Below are 12,032 nucleotides of genomic sequence, written 5' to 3'. Positions count from 1 at the left end.
TTTGGAGAAGTCTTTAGATGAGCATAGGTGTTTGATTTTTAGGAGCTCCCAGTTATCGGGTTTCTCTTCATCATTTTTGGTAATGTTTTGTATTCTGTTTATGCCTTGTATTAGGGCTCCTAGGGTTGTCCCAATTTTTTCTTCCATGATCTTTTGCGTTTTAGTCTTTATGTTTAGGTCTTTGATCCACTTGGAGTTAGTTTTTGTGCATGGTGTGAGGTATGGGTCCTGTTTCATTCTTTTGCAAATGGATATCCAGTTATGCCAGCACCATTTGTTAAAAAGGCTATCTTTTCCCCAGTTAATTGACACTGGTCCTTTGTCAAATATCAGCTGCTCATACGTGGATGGATCTATGTCTGGGTTCTCAATTCTGTTCCATTGGTCTATGTGTCTGTTGTTGTACCAATACCAGGCTGTTTTGACTACTGTGGCTGTATAGTAGGTTCTGAAATCAGGTAGGGTGAGGCCTCCCACTTTCTTCTTCTTTTTCAGTAATGCTTTGCTTATCCGGGGCTTCTTTCCCTTCCATATGAAATTGGTGATTTGTTTCTCTATCCCCTTAAAATATGACATTGGAATTTGGATCGGAAGTGCGTTAAATGTATAGATGGCTTTTGGTAGAATAGACATTTTTACTATGTTAAGTCTTCCTATCCATGAGCAGGGTATGTTTTTCCACTTAAGTATGTCCTTTTGAATTTCTTGTAGTAGAGCTTTGTAGTTTTCTTTGTATAGGTCTTTTACATCCTTGGTAAGATTTATTCCTAAGTATTTTATCTTCTTGGGGGCTACTGTGAATGGTATTGATTTGGTTATTTCCTCTTCGGTGTTCTTTTTGTTGATGTAGAGGAATCCAAGTGATTTTTGTATGTTTATCTTATAACCTGAGACTCTTCCAAACTCTTCTATTAGTTTCAGTAGTTTTCTGGAGGATTCCTTAGGGTTTTCCGTGTATACGATCATGTCATCTGCAAATAGTGATAGCTTTACTTCCTCCTTGCCAATCTGGATACCCTTTATTTCTTTGTCTAGCCTAATTGCCCTGGCTAGGACTTCAAGTACGATGTTGAATAAGAGCGGTGATAAAGGGCATCCTTGTCTGGTTCCCGTTCTCAAGGGAAATGCTTTCAGGTTCTCTCCATTTAGAGTGATAATGGCTGTTGGCTTTGCATAGATGCCCTTTATTATGTTGAGGAATTTTCCTTCAATTCCTATTTTGGTAAGCGTTTTTATCATAAATCGGTGTTGGACTTTGTCAAATGCCTTTTCTGCATCAATTGATAAGATCATGTGGTTTTTGTCTTTTGTTTTATTTATGTGATGGATTACATTAATGGTTTTTCTGATATTAAACCAGCCTTGCATACCTGGTATAAATCCCACTTGATCAGGGTGAATTATTTTTTTGATGTGTTGTTGGATTCTATTGGCTAGAATTTTGTTGAGGATTTTTGCATCAATGTTCATGAGGGATATAGGTCTATAATTTTCTTTTTTTGTAATGTCTTTACCTGGTTTTGGTATCAGGGTGATGGTGGCTTCATAGAATGATTTAGTAGTAGTGGTGTTAACTCTTCTCTGAAAGTTTGGTAGAACTCTGCAGTGAAGCTGTCCGGGCCAGGGCTTTTTTTTGTTGGGAGTTTTTTGATTACCGTTTCAATCTCTTTTTTTGTTATGGGTCTATTTAGTTGTTCTACTTCTGAATGTGTTAGTTTAGGTAGGTAGTGTTTTTCCAGGAATTCATTCATTTCTTCTAGGTTTTCAAATTTGTTAGAGTACAATTTTTCATAATAATCTGAAATGATTCTTTTAATTTCATTTGGTTCTGTTGTGATGTGGTCCTTCTCATTTCTTATTCGGGTTATTTGTTTCCTTTCCTGTATTTCTTTAGTCAGTCTAGCCAATGGTTTATCAATTTTGTTAATTTTTTCAAAGAACCAGCTTTTGGCTTTGTTAATTCTTTCAATTGTTTTTCTGTTCTCTAATTCATTTAGTTCAGCTCTAATTTTTATTATTTGTTTTCTTCTGGTGCCTGATGGATTCTTTTGTTGCTCAGTTTCTATTTGTTCAAGTTGTCGGGACAGTTCTCTGATTTTGGCTCGTTCTTCTTTTTGTATGTGTGCATTTATTGATATAAATTGGCCTCTGAGCACTGCTTTTGCTGTGTCCCAGAGGTTTTGATAGGAAGTATTTTCATTCTCGTTGCTTTCTATGAATTTCCTTATTCCCTCCTTGATGTCTTCTATAACCCAGTCTTTTTTCAGGAGGGTATTGTTCATTTTCCAAGTATTTGATTTCTTTTCCCTAGTTTTTCTGTTATTGATCTCTAGTTTTATTGCCTTGTGGTCTGAGAAGATGCTTTGTAATATTTCGATGTTTTGGACTCTGCAAAGGTTTGTTTTATGACCTAATATGTGGTCTATTCTAGAGAATGTTCCATGTGCACTAGAAAAAAAAGTATATTTTGCAGCAGTTGGGTGGAGAGTTCTGTATAAGTCAATTAGGTCAAGTTGGTTGATTGTTGTAATTAGATCTTCCGTGTCTCTGTTGAGCTTCTTACTGGATGTCCTGTCCTTCTCCGAAAGTGGTGTGTTGAAGTCTCCTACTATAATTGTGGAGGTATCTATCTCGCTTTTCAATTCTGTTAAAATTTGATTTATGTATCTTGCAGCCCTGTCATTGGGTGCATAAATATTTAATATGGTTATGTCTTCCTGATCAATTGTCCCTTTTATCATTATATAGTGAATGACTGTTTTATTTTTTGTGCACCTAAAATATGCTTGTGACTCCTCAAAGAGAAAGCGGTGCAGATTGCTTGTGAACACGCACTGCTTATAGCGTGCGGTAAGAGGCTCGGTACCAATGATCACGCATTTCTGTAAAACAATTCTGGAGCAACCATATGCCTCTCAAAGACTGCTATTCTAGATGAAGATGTAATAAAGCCAATGTCTTGGAGGCTGCAAATGACTGCCTTGAAGTGGTGAAAGATGAGTGGGTCAAACCTGGAGCAATAGTTGTAGACCTTGAAATCAAGCAGGCCGAAGTGTGCGGGACAAAAGCTGTGAGCAATGTGGCTTAGGATAAAGGAAAGAGAGAACGGTCCCGGTCCTGGTTGAGTTGGACCAGTGACAGCTGCAATGTTAATGCAGAGCACAGTAGCTCTAGAGAAATTTGGGCCAGGCAGTGCAACCAGCTTAGTCTCAAGTGATACTTGTCCCAAGTAATATGGATGTAGCACAATTTTATAAACCAAAACCTACTGGTAACCTGAGCTTGAGAAACTGGTTTGCTTTCTATTAAGGCAGAATTATATGTCAAATTAAGATTAAGGTTCTATTAACCACCAGAAGGCCTGAATCACAAACCTAATGCAAAACATGTGGGGGGTGGGGCGGGGGTGGGACTCAAATAAACCCAAAGGTCCTAGAAGTAAAGTACAAGCAACGGGCTGGTGCAAACACTTCATCAGATTGTGTTTGCTCATATTCAACAGCATCTCAGGGCCTTTTTTAAAAAATTGTGGCAAAAAATACATAACAAAAAGTGTGCCATTTTAACCATGTTTAAGTGTATAATTCAGTGACGTTAATCATATTCGCCATGTTGTGCAACCATCACCACTATCCATTTCCAAAAGTTTTCATCACCCCAAAGAGAAACTCAGTACCCCTCAGTAATAACGCCCATTCCCTCCTCCCGCAGCCCCTGGTAACCATTAATAAACTTTTGTCTCTATACGTTTGCCTATTTCATATATTTCCTGTAAGTGGGATTATGTAATATGTGTCCTTTTGTGTCTTACTTCACTTAGCATAGTGTTTCTCAGGCTCAGCCAAGTTGTAGCATGTATCAGAACTTCATTTATCTATTAGCTGAATAATAATCAACTCATCTGTCAATGGACGCTTGAGTTTTTTCCACTTTCTGGCTATTGTAAATAGTGCTGCGATGAACATTGGTGTACATGTGTCTGTGTGTCTGTTTGCATTGCTGTTTTCAAATCTCTTTGGGTATATTGCTAGGAATGGAATTTCTGGGTCATATGGTAATTCTATGCTTAACTTTTTGAGAAACTGCCAGGCTGCATTCCACAGTGGTTGCACCATTTTACATTCCCACCAGCAATGGATGAGGGGTTCAATTTCTTCATAGCCTGTTGTTCTTAGTTGCCGTTGAGTCAATTCCAACTCATAGCGACCCTAGGTGTGCAAAGTAGAACTGCTCCTTATGGTTTTCAAGGCTGTGATCTTTTGAAAGCAGATCACCAGGCCTGTCTTCCCAGATGTCTCTGGGTGGGTTTGAACTACCAACCTTTTGGCTAGGAGTTGAGCATTTAACTGTTTGTGCCACTCAGAGACTTCCATATCTTAGCCAACACTTATTTTCCATTTTTCTGCCAACAGTAAGTCTAGTGGGGGTGAAGCACTATCCCATTGTGGTTTTGATTTGCATTTCTCAGGGCCTAACTATTGGGATAGAAGGAGATGCTGCAGGAAGTAGACTCCTAGGTCATTCCTATGGAAGAGTTCAACCTCCACCTCACTGGTGAAATCCACTCTATCAAGAGACCTAATAATCTTTTTGCTGCTGCTATCAATATTTGTGTATTACATGAACTGACATAGATAGACCTATGCTAACCATTTGGTACTTCAGCAAATGATTGATGCCCATATCTGAAGGCTATAAAGAAAAAGACTTGAAGACTGATCACAAGACTAGACATTGATGCAGAAACTATAGCCTGGTAAAGACTACTGGATATCAATGATAGATTCCTGAAAGAGATCACCATTGAACAGTGATAAATGATATGAGATACTGGATAATATGAAGAAGAATGGGGCATTAGGATTGAAGGAAGACTCATTAACAACCTGCATTATGCAGATGACACAACCTTGCTTGCTGAAAGTGAAGAAGACTTGAAGCACTTACTAATGAAGATCAAAGACCACAGTCTACAGTATGGATTACACCTCAACATAAAGAAAACAAAAATCCCCACAACTGGACCAATAAGCAACGTCATGATAAATGGAGAAAATATCGAAGTTGTCAAGGATTTCATCTTACTTGGATACACAATCAACAGCTATGGAAGCAGCAGTCAAGAAATCAAAAGACGCATTACATTGGGCAAATCTGCTGCAAAGGACCTCTTTAAAGTGTTGAAAAGCAAAGATGTCACCTTGAAGGCTAAGGTGCGCCTGACCCAAGCCATGGTATTTTCAACAGGATCATATGCATGCGGAAGCTGGACAATGAATAAGGAAGACCGAAGACGAATTCACGCCTTTGAATTGTGGTGTTGGTGAACAACATTGAACATACCGTGGGCTACCAAAAGAACCAACAAATCTGTCTTGGAAGAAGTAAAACCAGAGTGCTCCTTAGAAGCAAGAATGGTGAGACTGCATCTTACATACATTGGGCATGTTGTCAGGAGGGATCAGTCCCTGGAGAAGTCATCATGCTTGGTAAAGTACAGGGTCAGCAGAAAAGAGGAGGACCCTTGATGGGATGGACTGTCACAGTGGTTGCAACAACCGGCTCAAGCATAACAACAATTGTGAGCACGGCGCAGGACCAGGCAGTGTTTCGTTCTGTGGTACACAGGGTCACTATGAGTTGGAACCAACTCAACAGCACCAAACAACAACCTAACAACTGGGTAAAATGGTGGTGCTGTCTAGTGAGAAAGGGGATCCTATTAATGCTGAAGATCTGGTGGTGAGTTGTGCTTTGACAATGCTTATGAAGAATGCAATCACGAGCAACTCACACAGATGTTAGAAGGAGCTTCAATATTTATTCTTCATTTGGGAAAGATTTTGATTCTTTTGTTTGGGGGGTTGGAGAAGCTGTCATGGTCTGCTTCTTTAAGTGGTTTGATATGGATTGTTGTCTCCGAGCCATCACTGGGAAACTAGTTTTTCCAGAAAATCCGCTAAAAAAAAAAATGCAGTCAGATCCCTATCAGAGTTCTCCCTCTGGCTCAGGCTATTCAGATGTTAATGAAGCCGCCTGGGGAGGGTGGGGGGGGGGAACAGAGAGATAGGAGAGTAGCACCTCAGAATATAGCCAGAGTTGCTTGTCTTGCTTGGAATGACTATTATATCTGAGATTCCCGCGGGCGTGTCGCCTATGTGTGCTGGCTGTGTGGAGATTGCCCCCGGGGGGTCTGGCCCGCTGCAGTCATGGTCAGATCCTCCGCTTCCAGCCCCACGCCCAGCGTCAAGGCTCCCCTACTGGGACGGTGCACTCTCGACTCCAAAATCAGTCGCTGCCTCCTGGGGACTTCTCGTCCCTCCAGCCACGTGGCCGTTCCGCCCCCGAGAACCAGTTGGGCCTCCTCCCAGGGTTAGTTCAGATGGGTGGAGTAGCTCCCCGTGCTTGTGCCGTGACCGAGTGTCCCGGCTGGGATGCTGTTCTCCCCGCTCCAATACCAGTCACTGCCTCCCGGGGACTTCTCCTACCGGCTGCGTCCCACGCCGCCCTCGCAACCCGGCCGGTCCCCCTCCCGGGGTTAGTTCAGGGGGGTGGAGCCGCTCTCTGTGCTTGTGCCATACCTGACTGGTACGCTGGCTCCAGGCTCTGGAAACAATCGCTGCTTCCCCGTATTAGTTCGTTCTCCGTCTCTAAATCTGTGTTTGTTGTTCAGGGTTCGTAGATTGTTATGTATGTGATCGATTCACTTGTTTTTCCGTGTCTTTGTTGTAAGAGGGATCCGAGGTAGCGTCTGCCTAGTCCACCATCTTGGCTCCGCCGATCCTCAATATTTATTCTTATGGATCATTAACTCCTTTAGCATATCAGACCCAACCGCACTAAAGCTTGTTGGCTTTTATGGTTTTGTAGCAATTGAAGCTAACTTTCCACTGAAAAGTTTTTAAACAACAAATTTTGATATTCCGGTCTCTTCTCTCTGATGGTCATGCCTATTGCCACTGTCAGAACCATTAAAATGCAAGGGGGAGCCCACAAGACACAACCAAAGGCTTAAATGGAGGACAATCTTAAGATAGTGGAAAAGACTTCAATAAACTGAAGAAACAAACGAAGATGTTTGAGGTTCTAGCAGCAGTGACCTTGAATGCATTTTAAATGGACAACAGACTCTGGGTGTTGGCTATGCCCTCTGAATTCCGGATGGATGCCCCTCAGCCCTGGGCTTCAGCTCTGCCTGCCAGGCCCACTGGTACGGCAACTCTGCTCCCTAGGCTTTGGTGGCCCCATTCTTCTAGTCCAGCTGAGTGGCAATCCTGTCCCCTCAGGCCTGGCAGACCCCGTTCTTCTGTCTCTTGGGCATGTCAGCTGTGCCCCCTAAGCTTTGGACAGAGGCCCCATCCCCATGGCACACCTTAATGGCAGCCCCACATTCCAGAACCCAGTTGGCGAAAATTCGACTTTTTGAAACCGAGGAGGCTGTAGCCCCACCCTTTGAAATCAACAAGGTCCTGCTTCCCATGCTTCTTCTAACACTTCTGCTGATCTCTGAGCTGCTCTGGGAATGGTTTGTTTCTTTTCTTGGAGGACAACAGATGTAGCTCCTTTGGCCTGTTTCCTACCTGTAGAATTCTAAGAGGCAAACAGCATTCTTTCCTTTCCTTTTTTCTCTATCACCTTCCGTCTAAGCTGATGAGTTTTATGCTGTGGTAGTTGGTTAGACCCATCAGTCACAGGCCTAATCTCTTTAACAAAAGATTGTGTAGTAGCCATGTCCTTGGTGAACATTCTAGGACATGTGTCCTTAGTTTGTACAACAGAATTTTCCAAATCTTTAAGTTCTGTTTTCATTTTGCACAGTTCATTTTTAAGTCCATCTCTTTCCTTCACATTTTACTATAAGCAGCAAGGAGAAACCATGTTCCCCCTTTACAATCTTGCTTAGAAATCTCCTCAACCAGATAGCCAAGTTCATTATTTACAAGTTATATCTTATATATATTATTATATTATATATTATTTGAACATAATTCAGACGAGTTCTGTTACACTGCATAAAAAGCATCATCCTTCCACCACTGTCTGATCACACGTTCATCATCATTTTCTTCTAAAGCCTCCTCAGAAGCACGTTTAATGTCCCCATTTCCAGCAACATTCCGTTGCTGGTGCCATATGTATTCTCTGATACTACAGAAACTTTCTCTATAGCTCTACTCACCTCCTTCTGAGCCCTCACTGGAGTTGTCTTTGACATCCATAATTCTACCAACAGTATCTTCAAGGCAATCTAGGCTTTTACGGTAAGGCACCTAAAACTCTTCCAGACTCTACCCATTACCCCAATTCCAAAACCACTTCCCAATTTTAGGTATTTGTTAGAGCAGCATCCCCACCTCTTAGTACCAAATTCTGTCTTGGTTATCTAGGGCTGGTGTAACAGAAATACCACAACTGGGTGACTTTAACAGACAGAAATCTATTTTCTCACAGCTTAGGAGGCTAAAAGTCTGAATTCAGGGTGCCGGCTGCAGGGAAAGGGTTTCTCTCTCTCTCGGCTCTGGAGGAAGGTCCTTGCCTCTTCTAAGTTTCTGCTCTTGGGTGATCTTCATGTGGCTTGGCATCTCTCTTCCTCCATCTCTACTTCTCTCACTTGCTTGTTTAATCTCTTTTATATCTCAAAAGAGATTGACTCAAGACACACTTTACATTAATCCCGCCTTATTAACACAACAAAGACAACCCATTACTAAATGGAATTATAACCACAGGCATAGAGGTTAGGATTTAAAACACATATTTTTGGAGGACACAATTCAATTCATAACAGCATTCATCGCCTGAAATTCTTTTCATGCCCTCATTTTTTAATAGTCTATAGAACACAGGCCAACAAGTTGATCCGTCAGTGATCAGCAAATAATGCTTGTATTGACAAAGTTAATCTCAGTGTGACGAATTGTTTATTTAACAGCCCTTTAAGGAATTATGGGCACGACCCACAATGTTTAAGTCATCTACCGTAGGTCATGGAGTCCCTGGGCAGTGCAAATAGTTAATGTGCTTGGTTGCTAACTGAAAGGCTAGAGGTTCAAATCCACCCAAAGGAGCTGCGGAAGAAAGGCCTGGTGATCTACTTCTGAAAAATCAGCCATTGGAAACTGCATGGAGCACAGTTCTACTCTGACACATATGGGGTTGCCATGAGTCAAAGTTGACTCTACAGCTACCTGTTTACCATAGGCCATTAAGGCAAACGAGAGAGATCGGGAGTAATGTTACTTGCCAGGTGCTGTATCTATTTCCTCATTCCTTGCTGAGAGTTACTGCTTTGCTCAAGGGGTAGCCACTTCCAGAGCCTCACAGCCCATGGGATCGGTCCAATGTCAGCAAATCCCCTTTCCTCTGGGGCAGGAGAATCAGGGTACCCTGAGTGGTGGCAGATGGAGAGAGGCCACCATTTGGCACTCTTTCTAGAAGCTCCTTTCCTTCTGGGTCTTTAATGCCTACCTGGGAGCCTGCCTCCTGGGACTGTGCAGGAGCTTTATGCCCCTTAAGCAATACCTCCCCACACTCCCTGCCTGCCTGCCCCTGGCAACCACTATTAAACTTTGGTTTCTGTGCATTTGCCTACCTTAGATAGTTCATGTAAGTGGGATCATATAATACTTGCCCTTTTATGTCTGCCTTACTTCACTCGGCATAATGCTTTCAAGGTTCATCCATGTCATAGCATGAATCAGGACTTCATTTCTCTTTCTGGCTGAGTAAAATTCCATTGTACGGAGACACCACACTTTTTTATTGTGGTACATGTATATGTAAGAAAACATCTGCCCCTCTAACATTCTTCGCATGTACGATTCAGTGACATTAATTAAGTTCATGTTGTTCATCACTATTATCCATTTCCAAATTTTTCCATCACCCTTAAAAGAAGCTCAGTGTTCCCTAGGCAATAAGTCCCCCTTCTTTCCCCTCTCTCTCCTGCCAGTGCCCGGTAACCACTAGGAAACTTCGAACTTTGGTCTCTATTCATTTGCCTATTCCAAATATTTACTTAAGTGGGCTTATATAATATTTGTCCTTTTGTGACTTATTTCACTCAGCACAATGTTTTCAAGGCTCATCTAAGTTATACCATGTATCAGGACTTCACTTCTCTTTATGGCTGGGGAATAGCTCGTTGTATGGGGAGATACCACATTTTGTTTATCCATTCATCTGCTGAAGGACATGTGGGCTGTTTCCACCTTTTGGCTATTGTGAATAGTGCCGCAATTGGCATACGAGTTTCCGTTTGTGACCCTGCTTTCAAGTCTTTTGGGTGAGCACCACTCACTTTTCAATCCCTGTCTGTATTATTGGGGCTCGCCCTGTTTTATAGTAGTTTTATGGGTGTTAACCTTGCTCCTTCCTCTAGCCTAGATATCAAGGACTGATGTCGAATTTGTAGTTGGTATCAGTATGTGTAAAATATAGATGCCCAAGTAGCACTGGTCCAGTTATACAAATTTATATAATACTGTATTACTTTGCTTGCCTGATACACTGTTGTGTCATTTTATGGGCATGCTTTCTGCCTCCTTGGATAGCCTGCACCCCCTAAACCCTGGGGGAAGACACTATCTTTATAGAGGTGACAGCTGGTGCCACACCACTAGCATGAGGGGTGGTCTCCACAATGGGAACCTCCAGGAAGGACTGCCAACAGATGCTTTAGCAGTTGCCCATTTCCCTATGGATTCTTTTTTGGATTCCAGATGCCTGGGAGAGACCCCCTGGTTTTGTATCCCAGAGACCATAAGACACACTGGACTTGAGTGTCCTGGTGCCAGGTTCATGACTAGGTTCCAACTCTTTCAGTCAATGGGTCCAAACTGCATCTCCATGCCATATGCATTTCCCGCCTCCTGCTTGCCTCTACGGAAGTGGCATCTTGGATAATAGGTGGCTTATCTTGCTTCAGCTCTCCCAGCATGAAGAGATCTACACTCATCAGTGAAATGAGCACAGTGAAAGGTGGCTGGCACCTTTCTTCACTTTCCCCAAAGGAACATTTGACAAACACGGTGTATGCTTCAATGCTTCACTCCCACCAGTGCCCTTGTCACAATATCTGATGTTGTCTAATCGCCAAGTCACGGTATCAGGCAGGAACACTGCTATTGATCTAATTGTTTAACTCTCTTTCTCATCTATTGGCATGACAACAGAACTAAACAGAGCTGAGATGACCATGAGCCTATTCCTGGCAACTCCTTAAGGAAGTGCTGCACACTGTGATTCTGCATCATTTGAATCCTCGGGCACACTCAGGACTCTGAAGAAAACATTCATTTGTAAATGTTACAGCTGCCAAGCTGGGCTGGATATTCTGTTGGGTGACACATTAACTCTTGCAAGGCTGCTTTGGAATGGGAGGAATGTGCTAGGCTGAATTTTGGTCAGAGGGTGAGGCTGGCTTTGGCATGCTTACCTTCACCCTGTCCATGCAGGCTTCCATCTTCAGCTGCTCCACCGCTTTCCTGGCTTGGGAGATGCTAGTGGTGCTGTTATTAGACATGCCTTCTTTCATTCCGTTGCCCCTAGAAGCAATCAGATTTAAAGTGTTGGAAGGCTGTTTTTCCAAAGACATGGTAAGTCCAAGTTAGGGAGGATTGGGGCGCATGCGTGGCACTTGGCAGCAAATTCTTATGTGCTAAGAGAAAGCCACAACAATGGACTTGAGCATACCAAAGATCATGGAGGTGGTGCAGTACTAGGCACCATTCGTTCTGTTCTACATGAGGTCTCCACGAGTCGGATATGCCTCAAGGGCAACAAACAACAACAAAGACAAAGGAACACTTTACTAGGTTTATGGGAGCAAGATATTTATTCTTTGGTCTGAAGAGTTAATCAGAGCTGGGAGAATCTGACGTAAGTTGATGGTAAGCCCAGGAGAGTCAGTAGAAGGCAATGGCACCAGACTTACTTTACTAGCCCCCTCCCCTCAACCATAAGTAATACTTTGACATTTGTATAGTACTTTGTTAGTAATGGAGCCCTGGAGGTGCAGTGGTTAAAAGCTT

At 42.6% G+C, this 12,032-nt stretch overlaps 1 protein-coding gene across 2 annotated transcripts in view; it reads right to left on the bottom strand.

Annotated features, from left to right (window-relative positions):
• Positions 1–12,032, bottom strand: part of GNG4 (G protein subunit gamma 4) — a 101,823-nt gene that overhangs the window by 28,321 nt on the left and 61,470 nt on the right. For both annotated transcript variants that reach the window (XM_049868692.1, XM_049868693.1), the window contains one exon: positions 11,438–11,546. In XM_049868692.1, coding sequence (XP_049724649.1) covers positions 11,438–11,546 — 109 coding nt within the window. The remainder of the gene's footprint in view (positions 1–11,437; positions 11,547–12,032) is intronic.

The sequence above is a fragment of the Elephas maximus genome, chromosome 24 (assembly GCF_024166365.1).
Source record: "Elephas maximus indicus isolate mEleMax1 chromosome 24, mEleMax1 primary haplotype, whole genome shotgun sequence".
Lineage (NCBI taxonomy): Eukaryota > Metazoa > Chordata > Mammalia > Proboscidea > Elephantidae > Elephas > Elephas maximus.
The sequence above is the reverse complement of the archived record's forward strand: the minus strand, read 5'-3'. Positions and strand labels throughout refer to the sequence as shown.